Source organism: Columba livia, chromosome 6, assembly GCF_036013475.1.
Source record: "Columba livia isolate bColLiv1 breed racing homer chromosome 6, bColLiv1.pat.W.v2, whole genome shotgun sequence".
Classification (NCBI taxonomy): domain Eukaryota; kingdom Metazoa; phylum Chordata; class Aves; order Columbiformes; family Columbidae; genus Columba; species Columba livia.
This window is the reverse complement of record NC_088607.1, coordinates 4,759,550-4,782,396: the sequence shown is the minus strand read 5'-3', so window position 1 is coordinate 4,782,396 and position 22,847 is coordinate 4,759,550. Positions and strand designations below refer to the sequence as shown.

The window sequence follows — 22,847 nt, the reverse complement described above, 5'->3', positions numbered from 1 at the left end:
CCGGGCATGGCGCTGCGGAAAGGACCCGCGGAGCCCGGGACCGATGCACGGGAGAGCGAAAACGACATATAACGCCGAGGGTTTGTTTTTTTCCTGTCTCCTACTCGTTATCTCGTTTCCTGCAGGAATCCCAGGCGGCTCTACCCGTACCCCTGCCCGTGGGACCGGCGGGGGCTCCATTCCCTGCGCTTGGCTGGAAGATGAAAGGCCTTCCTCAAACGCTCAGAAGCGGTTTTGGAAACGGGGACCGTTCTTTTTTTCTGGTTTGTGGAGTATTTTGCTAAGAGCCGAGGTGAGGGGCAGCGGGCTCGCAGCTCCCGCTGACCGACCCCGGCGATCGGCGCTCCCTCCCGGGGCACCGGCGGCTGCCCGCCCACGGGGGACAGAGTAAATCGTTCGCACTCAAAAATAAGTAAATACTGCAGCATTTAAACCGCGTCCACCGGCTCCGCGGGTACCGCCGGTAGCGAGTGCGAGGGATATTCACAGCAGCAATAACGAGGCTGCCTTCACGGGGTAAGGAAGCAAAAAAAAGGAGTGAAATAAAAGATCCGAAGGGATAAATAAGGCGATTTTCAATGGGAACGGGAGGGCTCAACCGGAGCTTCACAACCGGGATTTTAAGCCGCAGAGCCTGGTTTGCCGCCCGGTGCCGGCGGTAGGGAAGGGCCGGCGTGAGCTCAGCCCCGCTACCGGGGCCACCATCGGCAGCCGGGTGCCCGTGTCGTCCCTCCGCTTTTCGGTTTCTTTTTTTTAGGGGGAATAATCCGTATTTCGGGTTTCCGCGTTAACGTTATTACAGCCCAGGAGTGCCTGTTCCTTCCCCGCAGCTGCGCTGTGACGATGCTAACGGGAGAACCCGCCCTGGCGCTCCGGTGAGCAGCCGGTGATGGCACCGGGAGACACGTGCAGCGGCGGGTCCCGGCTCCCGCGCCTCGCCGGGCCCGGCGGACTGCAGATCCCAGCATTCCCCGCGGCGGACACGTCGAGGAGCGGCGTGCGCGCGGGGCACGCCGGGACGCAGCATTCCGCCCTTTCGAACCGGCCAATCGCGGGGCGGCGTGGCTGGGTGGGGCGAGCGGGACTGTACGTACGTGCGTGTGACGGTTGCTGGAAGGCCCGAGGTCGCGGTCGGAGCGCTGAGGTGAGGCCGGGACCGGACCCGCGACCCCGGGCTTGGCGTCGGGACCGCGGAGTCACACTTTGGGCTGGGTGGTGTGGAGATCTCCGGGGTACGGTCGGGGGGTAGCTGTGTGGCGGAGCGGGCGGCTCGGCCTGGGAACGGCCTCCCCGCCTCCTGACTGGCGGCCGCTTCTCCTCAGCGGCCTCTCCCGCCGCCCCCCGCTCTGCGCGTCCGTTCCCCGGTGGGGCCGCGGGTGTCGCAGATTCTCGGCCTCTTCTCGGTTCTCGGGCGTTTCTCTCACTGTGTTCTCTTCCCGCCGCAGCATCTCCCGCATCTCGACGTGCATCTCCGGTGCCTCAGCCGCCTCAGCGCTTCCTGACCCGCTGCTGCTGCTGCACCGAGAAGGGTTTTCCTTGGCGCTGCGTGAAGCAGGGAGAGGAAATCGTGTAATATGAAAACGGTACTTCTAACACTTTCTTAACAAAAGTACAGAGTGGTTGATCTGAACGGTTTCGTCCTGGGAAACGCTTATGGTCTAGCAAAATGATAGTGTGTTAAAAGGAGCTATAAAAGCACTGATTTCTTACCTGTTCCATGAAAATGAGCTTTTGGGAATTATGGAGGTGCAAAGGTACACCTCTTAGTTAAGTCAATATTGCATTTTCAGCAGCATGCTGCTTCACTGTAACGTCTTTTTTATGAATTATCTCTGATCATTTTTACCAGGACTTTGTTATTTGAGGTGGGTGTGACAATTACTGTTGTTTGGCAGTCACGGTTGTAGAGTAGTTTATTTGTGAAAATGTGCAGAGCATTTTATGTGGGTTTTTTTTGTTTGTTTGTTTGGCTTTTTTTGTAACATAGTAAAAGCCAGCATATAGTTAAATTATGACATTTTATGTTTTTCTCTGGATTAAAAATACCTTTGGGAGATCCTTTCTGGTTTCTGATGTAAGTAACTCTGCTTCCTGGAGTGCTGCTTGTTGGTTGCTTTGGGTTCGTTTGTAACTGTTGTACCAGGTGCCTCAGATCCTCATGATGGAGCTTTCTGCCACAAGTAGGCAAGGAGATTAGCATGTCCAGTCTAATTGTTGTAGTCGTTCTGAATTCCTTTAGATTTTGTGTCTTTGTACATCCATCTGAAATCGTCACTGACGTACGTTTCGCCATTTTAAAGCACAATGAAGGTGCTGCTGCATTCTTTGTAGTAGTCACGTAGAAATATGTGTGGCAAGCATATCTGTCTCAAGTATTCCCAAAACAAAACTGAAAAAGGGGTTTAAGAAATAAGTTATTTCATTTTCTTAAAAGTTTCTTTTTTTCTCACTTCACAAAGTGCTATTTCTGCTATATAAATATGTTTACATCATGGTTGTGTGTATGTAGTGTGTTGGTTTTGTTTTGTTTTAAGGATGTCTTGTAGAACACCTACCAAAGCTCCCACTTGGGAAATCTTACCAGTGTAAGAATATGTAGTGCTCACGGTATTATACAACCTGATGATTGTTCAGTTACTCTTAAGTGCTGCACTAGAATAATTGTGCACTGGATTTGAACCTTGTTCTGGTTCATCTGCTCGTTCTCTCTTGATTTATTCTCAGAGATCTAATCTTAACCTCTGCAATTGTACATACAAATTCAGGAGTTATAGTGTTATATAAAATCTTAGCTAATTTACCTCTCTGTACTTTTAGCACAAGGGAAATGTGATATTAAGGCTCTCTGAAGCCTTAGAAGAAGTTTTGGCAGTTTTCTTGGAATATATATAGTTAAGAATTTCTTTTTTTCAGAGTGTAAGGTCTGTACTGTTTTCCCAGCTGAAATTTGCTGCTCATAACCTCTACTCTCCTTTGAATTTTTATATATACAACTAACTAATCCTATGGAGCAAGTGCTGCAGTTACCTTCAGTCTCGTTATTCTGTTGTTTAATTGTCTTTTTTTCCCTGTTACATCACATTTATACGTTTACTCTACATTTCAGTACTGCATAAAGTATAACGACCCCTTCTTATCTGACCCTCTTTAGAGCCTTAAGAGGGGAGAAAAAAAAAATCTTAACATGTTTCATTTGAAACATTTTGTAACACTTATGGAAGTCTAGGGATTAGAAAGTTGCAGAGAGTGCAAAACTATTTGAAAGATGATCCAGTTGCAGTACCAAGTCTGAAACAGTTTTTATTTGAGTTTTCAAATCAGATTCTGTTCTGCCTGCTTGTGGTTTTTTTTTTTTTCTTTTAAAGTAACTTCTTGATGCTCACAGTAGTTTATAAATATTTACTTTTAAAAATACAGCTGCATACACAGTAGAGTGGGGGAAAATGAATTTTTAAAGTAACAATATCTAAGCTTATATATGATAATAATAAAAATAAACTTTTATACTGTTCATTCCATGCTATATTTGATATTTTGATTTAAAAGCTCTCTCAATGGGGGTAGGAGTTTATTGAGGTCTTGGACAGTGATCAGCATCTGTCAGAAATCTGTGTGTTCTGAACTTCCGTGTAAAAGCTGGTAAACTTTTCAGGTCTGCTTTAAGTTACCTTTAAGATGGATCAGTTGACTAATTAACTTGCTAGGCTTAGGTTCTTGTTATTACTAAAATTGTATCTGTGTGTTAATGTCTTTTCTTCAGATGACGGGATCAAACGAATTCAAACTAAATCAAACTCCAGATGATGGTATTTCATCAGTGAAGTTTAGTCCAAATACGTCTCAGTTCCTGCTTGTTTCATCCTGGGACACAACTGTCCGACTCTATGATGTTCCTGCCAACACCATGAGACTCAAATATCAACATTCAGGAGCTGTCCTTGACTGTGCTTTTTATGTAAGTGTGTGAAATGCTTTTTTAAAAAGTTATTTTACATATAGTGCCCAAGACACATGAGAAATTGTCAGTTCTTGAAACTAAAGGGATAATGAAATCCTACATGAGTTCTAGGTTTTAAAAAATAGCTTACTTCTACTGATTATTCTTCTTCTAATTATTGTTGTTGTAGTCCTAAGTGTAGATATTTCCTGTGACAGGTGCAGGCACACAAGTAGTTAATTTCTGGTAGCAGTGGTAGGCAAAAGTAATTTGAGCTGGTTTGTGTAGTTTCTGCAATGGTATGGTAAGTTGTATGTGTATTTATTACAGAGAGTCATACTGGTAGTATCCAGCCAGAAATCTTTATTCACGATAAATGTCCGTAGCCAATTCTTCTTTTCTTTTTAACCTTGTCATCCTGGGCTGTTTTGGAAGCACAGCATTGTTCCAAGTGAGCAATTTACCAGATACTTAATTTCTGTTTTTTTTTGGTATACTGGATTTGAAATAGACATGGTTTTAAGTTTATTTGTCCCACTTTTTTGCCTATTTTTTTAGTAGTTTTCAATTCATATCTTTAAAGGACATAGCAGCATACAATGCAATAGTAACTTGATCTTGATGTATTACTGAATGTTTTAAGGATCAGTTTAGATTTTTAATTTTACTTGTACTTTTTTCACAGAACATTTTGTCACATAGCTAATATTGTAGTGTAGATCAACACATAAGTTCTCAAATGGTTTCCAGTTTCTAAATTGGTTTTAGAATACACTTAATTTTAGTAGAACTGCCTTAGGTTAGTGCGCATTTAAAAATAAACATTATGTGTTTTGCTGTTACAGAAGCAGAAATGATGTGATGTGACCTCTAAGTGCTTTTGTTTCTTTTTAGTTTTACTTTTAAATTTAAAAAAAATGATTGTATAGCTTGAAGTGCTTTGCTTAAACATTTTGCAAAGCTTCTGTCTCTGCCTGTTTAGATCTGGGCTGGATCTTCACCTTTGTGTCATAATTCCCCTCTTCCCAAAACTTTGGAAAGCAAGTCCTGTGTTATGAGCCTAGGATATTAAATGTGCAGCAGCCAGGGTAACTTAAGGCATGTCATAAGGTGAAATATTTTGCTTTATAGGATCCTACCCATGCCTGGAGTGGAGGATTAGATCAGCAATTGAAAATGCACGATCTGAACACGGACCAAGGTAGGCAGACTGAATTCTCTAAGCTGTCTCTATTGATTTAAGTTGTCAGTGTCAGTGCTTAGTGCTCTCCTTTGCCCTGCAGCCTTTTGTGATCACCAAGGCTTTGGACAAGACACTGCTCCTTACTGGGTAACGGGATTGTGCTATAATGCCTTTAACAAAAGGGCTGAATCTGTTGCTGCCAAACTGAGAGTTTAAACTTCTCATGTGATGAATATTCATTGCTGTATTTTACATGTGCATTTCTTTTTCATTTACTTATTTTAAGGTTAAGATGGAAGGAAAGGAATTATCTATGTACTTGTCACACTGTTGGTCTGAGATTCAAATCTGGCAGAATAACAAGGGACGCTAATAAATTCCACCTAAAAGCGTGGAAGTCTTTAGCAATTTGCAGGAAGTTTGGTAGAAGCTTCTTGTAGGATGCCTTGAATAGGTTTTCTCATGATGATCCTGCTCTGCCATAGGTTACTGTGGCTTTATTAGGGACAGTTAGACAAGCTGAACTAAAACTGAGCATGCAGATTTTTTTTTTTTCCCAAAGATTTGTGGCTTAGACATATTTAGAATGGTCTTTCACATGTATGTTGGAGTGTATATGAAACTTCTGCTTTGTCAGTCATCATGGCCTTGTACTACATTTTTTCCTAGCAAAACACTTCTCCGAAGCAACACAGTTCCAGCGCCTCATTAGTGCAAAATATGCAACTAGCTTGACTGTTTTGTGTGTTTCTATGTGTGTTAAATTGAAAAGTGAATCTGAACCTGAGACACATGTCACCAGAACCAACCAAGAGCCAGGGCTCAACAAACTTGTGTGCGCGGTAGTGTTATGAAAAAGGTCAAATAATTCTGTTATAGGGGACTTTATAGAAGCGTTTATACTAATATTTATATTAGTATGTGATATTAATTATTTTTTGGTCATCATGTTAATATACACCAGCTAAAGTGACTTTCTGTATTAGTGTCTGCGTCACAGGTGCTGATACCATTTGATGCTGAACGGTTCTTTATATGTTAGACCATGTCTCTATGGCTGCCTAAAATTTGTAATTCCTTTCATAATCTCAGAAGACTTTTAAGTTTAAATTTAACGTTCCAGATCTTTGCAAAAGTTGTGCTTGTGAAGACCAGGCAAGTCTTAGCATATTAATACACCTGTGGAAAGGTCAAAAAAGAGTGTTTGTACCTCAGTAGTGTGTCCTTTTTAAAAAATTCTTTATTCAACACATTCTGACTATTTGTAGAGCCAATAAAATTACAATAAATTGTGTTTTCTTACAGAAAGCCTTGTTGGTGCCCACGATGCTCCTATCAGGTGTGTTGAGTATTGCCCGGAAGTGAACGTCATGGTCACTGGAAGCTGGGATCAAACAGTCAAGCTGTGGGATCCCAGAACTCCTTGTAATGCAGGCACCTTCTCTCAACCCGAAAAGGTATATCCTGGATGCTGTATTCCAGTTGATATGTTAAATAATAATCCAGTGATGGGTTAAACATCATACAGGACATTGTCTTAAACTGAATTGAATTTGAAAAGTTATGTTTAATGTTTTTTAAGCTGTGAAAATGTTGCATTTTAAAATATTGATATTCAGAATCTATTGTGATTTTGGGTTAAGGCTTTGAGCTTTCATCAGTAGGAGAGCATAACTTAATTCCCGGCTCCCCGATGGACCAAAATCTTATGATTTAAAACAAACTTGAAGAAGGAAAAACGCTAACAAAACCAGCATGTGAAGTTGACTTAATCGTTAATAATCCTTGGCTTAATTGTAATATGCACTATTTATTTCTTTAAATGGTAAGACTTTTAGATATATCAGATCCTGGCAGTGATAAGGTTTGTTGTTTTGAAATGTGCATAGAGAAATAGTAGGAGGCAAATAATGTTGCCTGAAATATTTTTGTTTTTCAACTTGTATTAAAAGATTGGACAGAATTGCTTCTATTTTAACTTACCTGTTGTTGTACTAATGTCTAGCAAACTCAGACATTCTCATACTAAAATCCTCCGTGCTAATGAGACACCAAGAGAAATAAGGTAAAATGTGATGTCTTGGGCTTTTTCTAATGGTTATACGGTGTGTTAATCTTTATACTGCTTACAGTGGTGTTACTGAAGGAATTATAACAAAAAAATCATGGTTTTTAATAGAATACTAAACCCAGGCTGTGTTGCTGGATAATTTTACATATTTTTTTTGCCTATAGCTTTTTAAAATTTCATTTAGCTATTTTCAAGCCATAATTATGAGCCATCATTACATTCCCTATTGCATCTAAATAGCTATTACTATTGTTACAACATAGCTGAATCTACTTATGGCAAGACCTTTGTTCGGAATAAAGTAATTGCATTATTTCTAGTTTTGATTTATAGTTGTATGTAGCATGTAAAGAACTGTGATAAATGGCTGACAGAATATCATATAATGGACAGCCACAGTGAATCAAGCTGCTTATTGGTTCAGCAAGGTTCATTATGTCATTTTTTTTAATACTGCCTCTGATAAATGTGTACACCTACTCAACTGCATGACAATGGTTTCAGTTGATTTATGATTGTGTGGTGTAGAAGGAATACTCACTATACAGGTGTGACATCAGTTTGTAAAGAAGATTTAAGCTATTTAATATTTTTTATGCCTTTGTTTCCATACGTGTATACAAATACATTTTATATAATGTTTATTATTTTTATATCAATTTTTACATCAATAATGAAGGGAGGTTTGAAAAGCTATCTTGTTGAAGTGTGTAACTACTGTTGGCTCAAAGTTTTCTTGCCGTTTTATATATAAGTGGGATTTGGCAGTTGGGATAATTGGAAATTTTATGCAGCTCCTATATGAACATTGATGACGTTTCCCATCTGAAGACCTCAGCCTTAAGAGGAAAGATAAATAATCAGATTTTAGAGCAAGGATGAATGATGAATGAATGTGGATTGGTTAAAGGAAGTTTTATATACATATAAGTTTTTTGTGTGTGTATTTATATGTGTACACATATCTTCCTGCACACATACGCACCTGTCTGCTTATTTTTTTAATAGAAACTAACTTCTTGAAACCACAGTTTCACCCGAAACGTTTTTAGCAGATTAAGAGAAAAGTTGTTCCATCTGATATTTCAGTGCAGTTTTACCAGAACCAAATAGTTTTATTGGGCTTTATCAGAGAAACAGAAAGTGAAACTCGGTGCTTGAGTGAAATTGTACAAGCACTTGCCAAAAGTAAATTGAATCCTTCTGGCAGGATCCCAGATCTTGTACGCTTCTGATTCTCGATCAGAGGTTTATACAAATCTATTTCCTGGTTATTTAGCTGCTTTATGTCACTTTTGAAAAAGGTTGCTCTTATAGTTTGCTCTTGTTAGCAGCTCAATGTCAGCACAGCTATGGTAACTGGATTCTGCCTTGTTTGTGTATCAACAACTTGTAATTCTTTTGGTAGCAGAGAGTTTTAGGCTGAACCTTTTCTTCCTTTTCCTTTTTTAAACTTATTTCTAGATTGACTGCATCCCAAGTAATAGTTGGAAACAGAACGATTTGTGTGCTGAATATTTTCATAAGGACTTTGATAAACAAAAGTTAGAACCTCTGAGCCAATTTTTGGAGTAGAGTTGAAATTCCAAGGCATAATCTATTTTAATGATGTCAAGCACATCACTTCCTTCAATTTCAGTTAGTTTTATTTAAGTATACAAAGTACTGTGTTGTGGGGCTTTTTAATTTATTTACTGGCAATCGATTTTCCTTTATTAACATGAAGCTCAACTTGAAGTATTCTATAAAACCACATGATTACAGGATGGAAAATGAGAAGAAAATGTGTGGTGTCATATTGTAGGGCTGACCTGCAGGATCATGTATTGATATTGGCAAATGCAAGCTGTCCACACCAAGCAAAGATGAATTCCAGTTACTTTGTATCTGTGTTCCTCTTGCCTTGAAATATCCAGTAATTTTAATGCTTGAAATAATTTTTGAGGAAAACTTGAATAGTACTGATTTCCATTTGAGTTATGCATAAATACTTCTGCACATGGGTTAGCATTTAAAACATGGATAATACCAGCAAAAGAGAGAAAACTCATGTTTGGAAGATTATTTAGGTATCACTGAGATCTGGAGACTGGTAACTGAATAAACATGTTCGAAACTTAGAATTGCACAAATGCCTATGTCTATTCATTTAAAAAAGTCTTTTTTGGAACTTGTTACATATGTATTATGGTGCTGTGTTGGGCTCTCTTATTTTTAGCTACGTGGTAGGGTACAGAATTAAGGGTGAGCTGTTGAAATGCTACATCACTAACCCGCTGCACACTACTGCTGTTCATCCCAAATTTGAGTTATAAATTGAAGCAAAGGAGATATCTGTGGCTATAGACTGTATTGTAGATGTCACCTGATATTGCATATTGCTGATATATTATTTTGTACAAAGAACAATGGATATTTGGGCTTATAAGTGTTAAATATTGTAAATTTTTTTGCAAGGTCTACACGCTTTCTGTGTCTGGAGACAGACTAATTGTGGGGACGGCGGGTCGGAGAGTGCTGGTGTGGGATTTGCGGAACATGGGTTATGTTCAGCAGCGAAGAGAATCAAGTCTGAAATACCAGACCCGCTGTATCAGAGCGTTTCCAAATAAACAGGTACGGCAACTATGTCAGTAATTGTATTTCTGTTGAATATTTTTTTAGGAAAAATGGTGGTTTATTTTTCAAGTTTTCTTTATCATTTAAATATATTCTGGTCTTCAAAGTTTTGTAGTAAAACTCTAGGAGGGGGGAAAAATGATGTTGAGGTTCCAGGTTAACTCTTTTTAATAGTGTAGTTTAGGAATATTTGCCACTAACTTAGCAGCAGGTTTTCATTTTTTTTCTCGGTTTTGTCTCTATTTGAAAAATAACCCATTTAATGTGTCACAGTGCTGAAATGTAATTAAAAAACAAAAAAACCCCCACAAAGTTGCAATAGAAGAGAGGAAGACAGAATGGGCAGTTGCTCAGCAGACTTTATGCATTGTAGTCCTGTGTTCTTCAACAGGCTGTGAACGGGGCAGGATTAAAACTATGTGAATGTCATTTATATTTTGTCTTTCTTTTTTTACTCTGAGTCTGTGTTATGCACTTGAGAACCCATGTTTCGTTATCTAGAGGAAATGGTACAATTTAGATGATCATACGGCTGTTCCATGTAGGTCAACATAGTGTGTCTGTTATATTTCTCTTTCTGAAGTAGAGCAAGAAGATTAGTTTTTTCTGACAAACTAATTTGGAAGGGAATTTTCCTGTGTACATAGTGATAGCGCAGGAATTGGGAGACCTAGTTACTTGTTCTTGAACTGGCATGAACGCTTTGTTCATTTTCAGCTCTAGTTATAGTGAAACAAGCTGATCTTCCAGATTGTATTGTATTATGGATTTTAAAGAACCTCGTTATAGCTAGATGTCATTACAATCCTATTTCTGAAAGGATCTATTGTGGGCTTAACTCAGAAGTTATAATAAAAGCATCTCAGGTTGCTTTAAGTCAGAACTGTAATTAACTGAATAAGTGGAAACCACTTACAAGCAAGTTTCACTGAAAATACTGTTTAAACTTGAGTGTTTAGTTGCCAGTATAAAGTTCTGAACCAGTTTTAATGTAATTCTGAGACAAAATAGTCCCATGAGTACCTCTAATACTTGAGGGGATAGATGTGTGAATACAAGGTGTTCTTAACTACTAACATTTTTCTCCCCGAATCAACTTGTGTTTGGACTGGCAGGGGTAATTAAAAGTCTCACTGTCAGCTTCAAACTATGGTGCAATGAGAATCGCTCAGAAAGCCTTTTTTCTGCATTATTTCTTAAAAGCAGATTTTATTGCTTATGCCATTGATCTATTGTAACAAACAATTTCTAGCTGTATGTGACTTAAGACTCTTTTCATTTCATTTAGTTGAATTTAGAGGGTTATAAGAGAAATCGTGTTGCAATCTCTTCTCCCGGTGTCAAGTTCTAAAATGTATATCTCCCAACTCTTTTTTTTGGTAGGGTTATGTTTTAAGTTCCATTGAAGGTCGTGTTGCGGTGGAATATTTGGATCCAAGTCCAGAAATCCAGAAGAAGAAATATGCATTCAAATGTCACCGTTTGAAGGAAAATAACATCGAGCAGATTTATCCAGTTAATGCCATTTCTTTCCATAATGTCCACAACACATTTGCTACAGGTAGAGTAGATACTCAGTTTTTTGTAACATTTGCATCAGTTCCTTTAATTTTGATTTAAACAGGTCAGCCTTTATTTCTTATGCCCTTTTTAAGCATTTAAATAATATTTCTTGCAATAAGCAGAGTCTTTAAATGATTTGATGCAGTGAGTTAATTGCTTAAACAGGGATTTTGGGAAATACTCGTGCTCTTTACTGAATGATGCAAGTCTGTATAACCCTGTGGTTTTTACTGACAAAGTAATTCCAGATGGTTTTGTCTTTTCCTTTTTTCTGTACTGTATCTTTTCACTCTTACCGTTCTCTCCATTGTAATTTACAACACTTTTAAAAATTCACTTCCAGGAGGTTCCGATGGATTTGTAAATATTTGGGATCCATTTAACAAAAAGCGGCTGTGCCAGTTCCATCGGTATCCCACCAGCATAGCGTCACTTGCCTTCAGCAACGATGGAACTACCCTTGCAATAGCTTCTTCATATATGTATGAAATGGATGACATTGAACATCCCGAAGATGGTATCTATATTCGCCAAGTGACAGATGCAGAAACAAAACCAAAGTGAGTATGCTTCACCTGTATTTGAGCCTTTCTGAGCATTCATCCCAAGATTTATTAATTTTCCTAAATTCATGAATAGCATTATTGATGCCAGTCGATAGCGCAGCTTGACAGTGGGGTTGGATTTGATTTTATCTTGTGTGCCCAAGCTTTCAATATCCGTAGGTTGATAGACGTCTGATGGATAAAATTGTGCCTAGTTGTTTTGTAGGAGAAGAATGTCAAACTCTTATCCTTTTTGAAGCTGTGGAGTTATTGCTAGCTCATTGCTTCAAGAATTAAGTGAAGAATTCAAGCATAATTTATTTGAGTAAATGTTACTGTGTTTGGATATTTAAAACTTAGGATTAATGAAATCTTTACATGCCGAGTACGCACCTGGCTGTCAGAGGCGAATCAGAAGGAAGGTTGTGTCAAATCAAGGAAAAGCTTTTTGGCGTTTGCTGCAGCCCTCTGATAATGCTTTTCTGTCATTGGTGCTGTCAAAATGGGGCAAACTGATTGATGGAGGCAAAAGATTTCTGTTAAGCTCGCTTTGGCATGAATGTTACATGGAAAAATTGCCATCGCAGCACAGAATTGCACTACTCTTCATTAGCCTAGCACAGGAGCTGGTTTTATTTTCAAATTCCTGCAGTTTGCCATTGCTATTTTTTTTTCTTCTAGTACTCAAACTTCATCTGTTTGTCTCCATTATTTAGTATCTAAGTGGCTGTGTAAATAGACACACGTAAGTGATCAAAGTTCTTGAGTTTAAAATCTCAAGACCTTCCCCCCTGCCTTAAGTGACTTGTATATTGGTTCAGAGCAGTCATTTTATCGCTGTGAAGATGTGAAGGGAAACTTACAGAAGAATAAATACACCATCTCTCACTTGGAGATGTTCAGTTTAAAATAATTTTGGTACTCATGCAAAAATAAAACCTGAACTATTTCAGTGTTTTGTTCTGGTGCTTCCTCAAAAAAAGAAAAACCCAGAGATGAGAATTCAAATTTATTTATAAAATCAGCTTGTAGCTGTTACATACATTTGGGAGGGCTTAAAAAAAAAGGTGATAAAAGAATACTTGCTGCTGCTGGTCTTGTAATAGTAAGAGCTGCTTGCAGTTATATCTGTTCATTGCTAGTTATGGCTGCTAATTCTGTGGATGCTTCATTCTGCCGTATGAGGAGGTTAATCTACAATTAAACAATATTTCCTCTTGGCCCCTCATTATTTTCTGAAACAGATGGTTCATCATTTCCTGGGCTGTTAAACACAGCAAGGTTAAGGTTAGACTCTTGGGAATCAGCTAGTTTTGAATCTTATTAGGCTGTAGAAGGAAAACTAATAAGAATACTCCTTAATATCATTTTGTGACTGTAAACAATTATTTATTAGCAAACAATTGATCCCAGAAGGGCAAATTGTTTGAGTCAGTAATGAGCTGAGAAAAAACAGAGCATATCTGTGTATTTGGAAAATAATTGTAACGTAATTGCAATGCATTTAGACAGGCATCTTTTTGGACCTGTTTCTATCTTTAAATGAATTTCTGAGAACATTAACAAGGTTTATATGCTTTTCTGACATTTACAAGTTGCTTATGCCAACCTTAGGGCACTAAGAATGATGCGTATATTTAATGTTACAGTAGTGTGAGTCATCTCTGGTTTATTCTAAAAATAAGTTACTTAAGACAGAAGACTAATATTTGTTTCATAACGATCTTTTTACATATTAATTTGAATCACTTAGCATGTCTGCATGATGCGTTTTGAAATGCATCAAGATGGTGCCATATTATATAAAGAAAACTTGGCAAGATCAGCTTTCCGATCACTAAATTATTAGATATTGTATCTTGATACAAATGAAAGCTGTCTTTCTACACATTTCTGCTTTTGTAGAGTGTTTTATGTTTTATCTGTTTATGGTTACTCTAAGTATTGCTTGCTGAAATACTGTTTATTTGTTTCAGGTCTACTTAGACTTCTGGTGATACTTCTCTGCAAGAGTTGCTCACCTGCTCCTAGCAAGACTAAATGAAACTGTAGAAGTGAGAAGAACAGTCCTTGTCCTGATGTTGTCTTTGACTACGAAATATTTGTTTGTATATTGCAGTATGTCTTAATCTGTCATTACTTGCCTGCTTATAATCTTAATGAAACTGTTTTCTTTATCTGCTGTCTGTAGCTAAATTAGTTCCATCCTGTAGGCAACTTTGCTTATACTTTTGTAAAAACTCACCATGTTTTGTAGTATCTAATTATGAAAACTTTCAATGGTCTCATAATTGTTCAATAAATATCCATAGTTTTTTTAAAACAAATACCTTGTGTAACAACCTTTACTGTATTTGAAACAAACATTAAGACCAAACCTTTAAGTTGCAAGAATTCTTGAGTTCTGGGTCTTCCTGATAGAAAATTTCTGAGCCTTTTGTCTTTTTCCAATGAGATGAACTGAGAATTTCTTCATTATGTGAGGATGTTTACTCTCCAGGCAATGAACACACAAAGTTGTGTTATATTAGGTGGGCTTGTTAATTGCAATGACTTGATTGTTACTGGAGACCCGTGAACTGTTTCTGAAGGGAAGAACCTCAACATGTGGTACTTTGGTTTTCTTCACATACTGCATAAAAGCCTGAAATGAACAATGCTTGGGAAGAACTGCGGGTAGAGGGAAGGAAATGTAGACTTTCAGCCTATAGCTGAGTGGTCTGTGCCAGGTCTGCAGATCAGATGTGGTAGCCCAGGGTTTAATGGAGTAACAGGTACAATGGTAAAAGAAAAGGAGTTTGCCCGGGGTGGAAATGTTGTGGTCAAAAAAACTCATGAAAATATGCTGTTTGTCTGAATGTCTCGTTTGCCTTCATGCCAGTTGGTAAGAAGTCTAATCTGTAATCAAGATTTTTATCAGCATCTTGAGGATTTTGGAGTGGGGGGATGTGTATGAGAAAGTGCTTGAACTTGGACAAATTAAAAATTCCTAGGAAAGTAGTCTTAGAAAAAGTATTAGATGCTGTGTGTTTGCTTTTTCTAAACAGGAATGAAGATCAGATGAAGAGACTAAACCTGCAAATCTGTCTTCTGCTAAAAAGAATATATTCAATATTGCACATTTGTGACTGGTTTGTAGAAATAACAATAAGAACTTGGTGGTACTGATCAGAAGGCAATCTCATCCAGCTCTGCCTGCAGACCAGACTGTCCGACTACTCTCTTAATAGCAGCTTGTTTCAGGGGTTTGTGAAGTTTGTAATACTATTCACTTTGTAGTGAATATTAAGGAGGGATGGAACAAAATTCTTTCTATGAAGCCTATCAAAGGTGATTAAAGTGTGAGTATTTTGGAGTGGTCATTGGATTAATACTTTACTCCCACCTTCTGAGGTATCAGTGCCTGTGTTGCCAGTGGGAGTACTTTACTACCTGTAAGAAAACAACTTGCTGGTGACAGAAATAGTAACTGATCGTTCCAGAGGAGGTGGTGATGGACTCTGTGTGCGGAAAGGTAACAGACGTGAGCTGTTACCAGAGAGAGATAGTAAATGGGTTGAATGTGGAATGCTTTAGAATTTGTCATGGGCTTGATATGGATTCTTTGTTAATATAAGCTGGTTTTGATAGGTCTTAAAAGAAATAAAGATCTTCCTGAATTTAAATATGGATAATGCTGTCACTACAGTAGCATCCAGCCCGTTCTGATCAATGTGCACCATCCTGATTTCTTCCAATTTTAATTGGCTTTTTTTACATTGAGAGTACAGGCTTCTGTTGAGCACAGGTTGAATTTTTGATGTCAGCCTAGGAAGCGGTGACCCCTTGCTATGTGAATTGGGGCTTTTTGTTTGGTGTGTGGTGTTTTTCGGTGTTTGTGGGTTTTTTTTGTGGTGTGTGGGGCCTAAACCTGGGAACCAAAGGTTTCTGTGAGAACAAGTAGCAAAGAAATGTGAAGCAAAATCTCTAGTTTGAGGGATGGCTGGAAGTTGAGACAGCGGACATTGTGTTCAGAGCACTGTCAGGCGTTGCACCAGACCACAACGTGTATGTGTGTGCAGGTTTAAGCACATATATTTGCAGAGCAAACATATACAATATCTGTTGTTTATCCATCTAATCTGGGAGAGTGTAATATTACAAGATGTAAACTTGAGCCCACAAAAAGATGATTTTGTTGTTTCTGAAAAGCACAACAGTGGCCCTGCTGGTGGAGAAGAGAGACCTGAAGTGAGGAGTGGTCCAAATAAATGGTGTGTGAAGGCAGAAATGGGCTGGGACTGATGCAAAGGTGCTTTAGTGATGATGTGGAGAAAGGAACATGTGAAATGGAGGGAGGATAGAGTGGGCAGTTACAGGGGTGTGGAAGTGTGGGGAACAAAGTGAAAGAGGAGCTAGAGAAAGTAGGGGAAAATAAAGAATGAATTAGGGGAATTCCAAATAGTTTGGTTAACAAAGCAGACAGACGACATGACCTGGAAATAAGGCCTCCTGTGCAACTTTTCATTGGTAATTAGGGGAAAAAAATTAATGTTTGTACTGAGATCTGCATGCTTCAGTGGACAAAGGTAGTCCCAGATATGTAGGAGGAAACAAATTGAATTTACTAATTTACTTTGGCTTAAAAATAGTAGGAATATTCCATGTGTTGTGTTGGTGTTTTATATAAATGCTTGAACAAGAGCATGTAGAAAATAATGAGACAACTGGGCACAACGGAGAAGAGAAGCATGAGATGGTCAGGTACAGATCTGTGCAGTTGGAATATGGGTCTTTCTCTTGCAAGATTAATCTTCCTTTTATTAGCTCTCTTCTAGAAATGCAGGTCAAGGCAGAGGTCCATAAGCTGGAGAAATCATGAAATGAGCCTTTTCTGATCTATATAGCAAGCAGCTGCACAAAGAGGAGGCACAGACTCTTGATCAGAGGAATCGAGATCTAAAAAAAGCTCCTTAAGTCGTCGCTTTCTGCGCGGTGTTGAGGGCCATCCGGAGAACGTGAAGTCATGGCCGTCATTCTAAGAGAATCATCAATCATCGTTGACTGCTTGTAGGAAAAAATATCACGGGTTGTCTGTCACAAGAGCCTCATGACACTCTGGCATTAGGAGCCAAGTGGCATCTGTGCCCTGAATGTTACAAAAACCATTTTGGTAAGTGTATTTTTTATTTATTTATTTGTTCTGCTGGCCAGTACTTCAAGTGTGTGGCTACTACATAGAGGTCTGGAGCTCTGCCTCGGCTCAGACGTGATGTCTTGTGCTGCAACTGCAATGGTAATAAATATATATGAAAAAACGTATTTTCCCAAGCAAAACCAGACCCTGCGCTGAGCTCAAAGCTCAACTCTGATCCCCGAACAAGTGGTACAGTTGAGGATGACCTTTCCAAAGCCGCGTAGGTGTTGCTAGCTCAGTCTTCCTTAACTCTTTCACGCTTTTGTCAGCGCCTGGTAATTTTTACTGCCTTGAAAACTGAATATTTTCTGTAGTTGTAGCCATGCAGTCGCTCAGTTCAGCAGTAATTCAGCTGTTGCATCTGTTATGACAGACGCCCCAAACCTGGGTGTTTCTACTGTTGGATATTCTTGCAAATATTGGCCTAAATGGCACGTCCACCATCAGTGGTTGGTATTAGTGCTCTGGAGCAGAACCTGTTTCTTTTGACTAGCAGACGTCTGTTCTGGTGATTACACCATTAGCTGCTTTTATGTTGTTTAGTATAATCATAACCACAACGCTAGTAATTTTTTAGTCAATATGCAACCGATACAACTTCTAGTCCTCCAGCAATGTGGCACTTGCTTTGAAGTATGTCAGCCTTCTTTGTTCAAAATAGTATTTAAGTGATACTTTCTAGTACATTTCAGACATGTAGAATTTGGAAATGACAAGTCAAATATGGGACTCTCCCAGATATACTTAATATGCTGAAGGCACTTCCTATGAAATATGTCTTATTTCTTGAGGCTGTATGCGTGGCACTTTTTTACTAAATCATACATTTTCCTATAGCATGGGAAGACAGGAATGTACTAACGCACACCAGCAACACAGGGGATGTAATAGGTCTTCAGAGTCTCCTGCGATTACCTGCAAAGTGGAAGGGAATAAACTGTTCTCCATGTCCACAGGGACTGGGACGAGACATAACGAGCTTAAATTGCAGCAGAGATTAGTCTGGACATTAGTAAAAACTTTCTAAGTGTAGAGATGCTTAAGCCCAGGAATAAATAGCCTGGGGAAGCTGCAGCATCTCCATCTGTGGAATTTCTCAAGCCCGGTTAGATCAGCGTCTGCTGGGAATGGTGTGGTATTAACTGGTTCCATCTTCGGGCAGGAAAGACAAGCTGGTCCTGACTGTACCTGCGGTTGCTATGCTGCTGAGTTCATCTCTGATCAGTCATTCACCTGGCACCTGTTACAGCACACCTTGGAACCGAGGCAGGGATTCCTATTGCCTTAAAGCTTTTAAATCCTTAAACAGGCTTTGATTTTCCACCCCTGTGGGCCACACCACCACTAACAAACTGGTTTCAGCTCTGAATCTGCCCATCCTTAGCAGTTTATCCCATCAGTGTGACCTGGCACACCAGAGCCAGCGGGTGGTGTGGACATCCACCTGGGAGAAAGCTTTGCAGAGTTGTCCTCCTAAACGAATTCAGTGTATGTATTCATTTTGTAGTCTCTTCTGCATTTGTATAAGGCTAATAAAACAGAGTGCCTGATTCTTATTGGCTGTATATTTTGTTTATGTTAGTTTTACAATAATTCTAGTTTTAAGCTTACAGCTACACTGTCAGCTGCTAGGGAACACCTCTTGTACCAGCATAGCACGTAATTGTATATTTACTTAAAGAAAAATGCTATATTCTCTTTTGGTAAAAGCAGAGCAAGGTAGCATCAAGTCAAAACAAAGCTATAATTTAGCCACTTACACCAAAGAGTCACGACTAATTAAATTAAACTAAGCAAGGGTTGCTTTTCCCTGCTTGTATTTTCTGCAAAGCATCGCTGTTCCGCAACAACAATGCAACAAAGACAATCGCCTTATTCACGGTGCTGCGCAGACGCATCGTAAGAAATTATCCTGGCTTGAGAATTTGCTCTCTAAATAGATAAGATGGCCAAAGGTTGAGAGAGAAGAAATTTTCTCATTCCACAGATGTCAACAGAGGCTCAGAATAAGGAAGCGAATTTCCTTCTCACAGAGCAAAAGCAGGACTTGAGCAGATTTCTTGAATCCCAGCTCAAGTAATTGGTTTAATTTTTTGCCTCTGCTGTAGACTTACTGCGGGGAGTTATTTGAGTTAATCTTCTTTTGTTCCTGTGATGTAATTTTTTCGTCAATTGGACAAACAGTGCTTCCGCGTAAAGGTAAATGACACCGCATTTTAAAGGAGAGTTAAGATCCTTAGATGAATCTTCTTAAATACAAATTTTTCTTACATGGTGATACAATCTACACTATTGTGTTGCTATATACTAGTACTAAATGGCAGGAAGAAATTCCAATAGAATACAAAGATTTACTGCTTTATTGAATGATAACTATAACAGGATGAAAGTACAAGCATTTTTAGAGGTTTTTGCCTTTAAAAGTAATAATGTGCCAACGTTTTTCTATGGAGTATTATCTAGGCAGAGAAAAAAAATGTATAATTCACACCCTGCAAATCAAAGACTATTGAGGAGTATTAAATAGAGAATTTGTAATCTGCTTTATAAAGCTTGGGAAAGAATTACATTGCACAGCTGTAGCCTGTGCAGCGGAGAAAAGCATGGAGACATCAAGAATGGACATATGTATATTTTACTGTGCTGCGCACCCTCAGTTTCTGCTGTTTCTTATTGACAGATCAGTTTTCTTGCCCCACAGAGACATTTCCCATCCAGGGGGACTCGGTGGCTGCAGCTGCTGCGGTTGGTGCTGCACGTGCAGCTTCATCTTTGTGCATCGCAGGGTGCTCGTGACACAGGAGCTGCAGGTTTATTTTCCCTGCAAACGCACACGTGGGGTATTTGTAAGTGGGTCCGAGTCCCGCAGTGGCATGTAACCTATTCTTTGACATTTGCTTTCATACATAAATTCACTGCTTTTAGGTTTTTTTTGCTGCTGGGGATGATCCACACCATCCTCTGCATCATTTAAAGGTGTCAACTGGTAACGTAGACTGTAATAAAATCGTGTCAATATCTTTTGCGTTTGTAAATTATATGTTTTGGGAACATGACTGGCTTTTTCTCTTCCATCTATATTTTCTTATGTTGAGATGGTTTGATTGTTGATGTGTTGGCCAGCAAACAAACAAAGCTGCCGGAACGGTAAGAGAAGTGCCCTGTTTATCTCAGAGTACATTAATTTCTGCTAATGAGAGTTTGGAGGGGAACATTGTGAGAAATATTTGTAGATAAACTTTTCAAATGAGACATCTGGCCTTTTCTTCTAAAACCTCGGTCCTGTACCACAAATTAAATGGCAGGAATATACCCGGGGAAATGTATCTATCTGTTCCTGTTTAAAATTTTTGGTTTTAAGATTATAGTTCTTGGTTTGCAAAACAAAAGTAGTGTTCAAATCCTTGAATTTTTCCCTTGGTTATAATGGAGTTACTGTTCTTTCCGTGTCATCTGCAATCCTCAAATGCCTTTAATCAAATCCTCAGGATTTAAATTATTAAACATCTTTTTGGGATTACATTTTTTTTATTCCTAATTATACGCAAAAGATATATATCATGAAATATGCAGCATGTAATTGCAATTAAAGCGTACAGTCTTCCAAAAGATGAGTCGAACTGTTCTATACATCCAAAATTTAATTAGGCAGAGAATGAGGTTAGAACTGAGATTTTTAAGGATGGGGTGGGGAAGAAAATTTTGGGAATTATATATATGTATTTTTTATAGAGGTGGAAATCAATATGGGGGCTACAAATGCAAATCCAGTCATATTTCTTTCCCGATCTCCACTCGTGTCTTCTTTCTTCTTGTATTGGTCTCGAGACCTTCCATACAAAAGCTGGTTTTATCCAAATAGAGCCCAAGTAATTCAATGAAGTGCGGAACAAAATCTCATTTTTCTACATAGTTGGGTTTTGTGGTTGATCCTTCTTGAACATCTGAGACACCAAGTTTAGACTTGAACTTTTCTCAGGTGGGTTTCCTGGCTCTTCCTTCCCGCATATGTTATTAAAGGCTGTCTCCTCTGCTTGGCTGCCTGATTTCATGAGGGATACAGGAATTCAATATCTGTGAGACCTCCTTCCTCTGTCCTATTCACTTGTAATTGCTCAATCAGTTCCAAGGTTATTAGGGGGACAAGAGGAGAAGGGGACGGGCAGACAGACACAGGCAATTTCATCGCACGAATCTCATTTCCTTAGGAAACCTGAATAAAAAAAAATCAAGGTTAAGACCCTCCAGTACCCATCTTCAATTACTTTCTAAGAACAAAGCCTTATGCTGAAGTATCCATTATATATGCTATCTTGATCAGTCCAGCAGGGGATGAAGTCTGTTTTGGTGGTTTGCAAGTGTTCAAATACAGGATAAAAACCAGGAGCTGAGATTGCGGAGCCTTTGGCAGTGTCAGGATTCACCCGCCACAGGTTGCGTTGATCGGAAAGGCTCAAAAGGACAAAATTTGCCTTTGTTATCCCCACCGGTAAGCGTAACGCCAGTGTTTTGAACACTTAATGTGCTTCAGGGCTGTGTTCTCCATTGCTTTGTTCTTGGTGGCGCTTAAATATTAACAGAAATGTTGGGTGCTGCTGTTTTGAGATGCACCTGGAATCCTCCTCCTGAGTTTCAGCTGAAGAAACAGAAGAGAACGATGCACGTCTTGAGGACACAGGAGCTTTGTGTCAGGGCTGATGCTGCCAGACTGCGAGGAAGAACAAGGTTGGGACATCTCATCACCTCCCTCTTCCAGCCCCAGGAGTTTCCTACAAGCTGCACTGCGCCAAGGGCACCTCTTCCCACCCGCCTTTTGTTTCAGCATCAAATGACCTTACACGCTGTTAAGTAACAAATTCTTTCTCTCTTATCCTGAGTGGTTATCTTAGTTCTTTCATATTCTCAAAATTTCACTAGTTTCCAAATCTGTTTACCTTCCCTCCCCATGTCACTGCAATTTTTTGTTTGTTTAAATATTTAACATTTCATTAAGCCTCTATTTCTATGATCAGAAATAATTCATATATAACTTCTCAGTGGCAGACATTGAGACATTAAATAAAACCCTAATGTTTTCACAAGCTGTTTTCTGGTGGATATTCTTCTAAATAACCATCCAAACGCCAAACTAAACCAACAACCCACCCAAACAAAGAGTTCTTTTGCTGTTCTGGTTGCAAACGAAGCCCATGTGGGCAGCCTGAAATGTTTGTGATCTCAAAAGCAGCAAAAATCATCCATTTTCTGCTCCTGTGCTTTACCCAGTGGAAATGTCCAGATTCAACACTTTGGGGCTATAGTTCCTTTCCCTTCCTTTGATTTCACTATTTGTTGTGCTAACATCTTGTTCTGCTGTGGAACTGTTTACAGTAAAGAGAAAGCTGCCCTTATTTGCCTTGAATCTCTATGGTGAGGGTTTTTTTTTGGTGGAGAGAAGGAAATGAAGGATGAAAATGTTAATAGAGGAAGCGTACATGTTTCAGATGATGTATTATATATATCCCCTTATTTCTTGTTTTACTTCTCTGCATTTTTCGTTTCTCTAAGGATGTTTTATTATTAAAAAAAAAAAAGTGATGCTTTCCCTGTGTATCAACTTGGAGACATTTTGGTGGGACTTTGTTTTAACGTCGCTTCAGTTATTTAGTTCCTTGTGGAGTGATGTGGAACCAGGATTCAAACCCCGACCAAAACCTTTTGAACTCAAGGGACATCTTTTCTATTTAGTGACTTGTTTTAAGGCTTGGAGACAA

At 39.1% G+C, this 22,847-nt stretch overlaps 1 protein-coding gene across 3 annotated transcripts; it reads left to right on the top strand.

Moving 5' to 3' along the window:
* The first annotated feature begins 1,027 nt into the window (after nt 1-1,027).
* BUB3 (BUB3 mitotic checkpoint protein) lies at nt 1,028-14,245 on the top strand. 3 transcript variants are annotated; one of them, XM_005505784.3, is made up of 9 exons: nt 1,028-1,144; nt 1,446-1,583; nt 3,761-3,955; nt 5,069-5,138; nt 6,426-6,577; nt 9,649-9,807; nt 11,194-11,371; nt 11,717-11,933; nt 13,895-14,245. In XM_005505784.3, exons 2-9 carry the CDS (start codon nt 1,575-1,577, stop codon nt 13,902-13,904), a joined length of 990 nt encoding a protein of 329 aa, XP_005505841.1. In that variant the 5' UTR covers nt 1,028-1,144; nt 1,446-1,574; the 3' UTR covers nt 13,905-14,245. The 3 variants fall into 3 exon arrangements, with proteins under 3 accessions (XP_005505841.1, XP_005505842.1, XP_021147694.1); XM_021292019.2 differs by having other exon boundaries at nt 1,130-1,232; XM_005505785.3 differs by lacking the exon at nt 13,895-14,245 and having other exon boundaries at nt 11,717-11,937.
* The last annotated feature ends 8,602 nt before the right edge of the window (nt 14,246-22,847 follow it).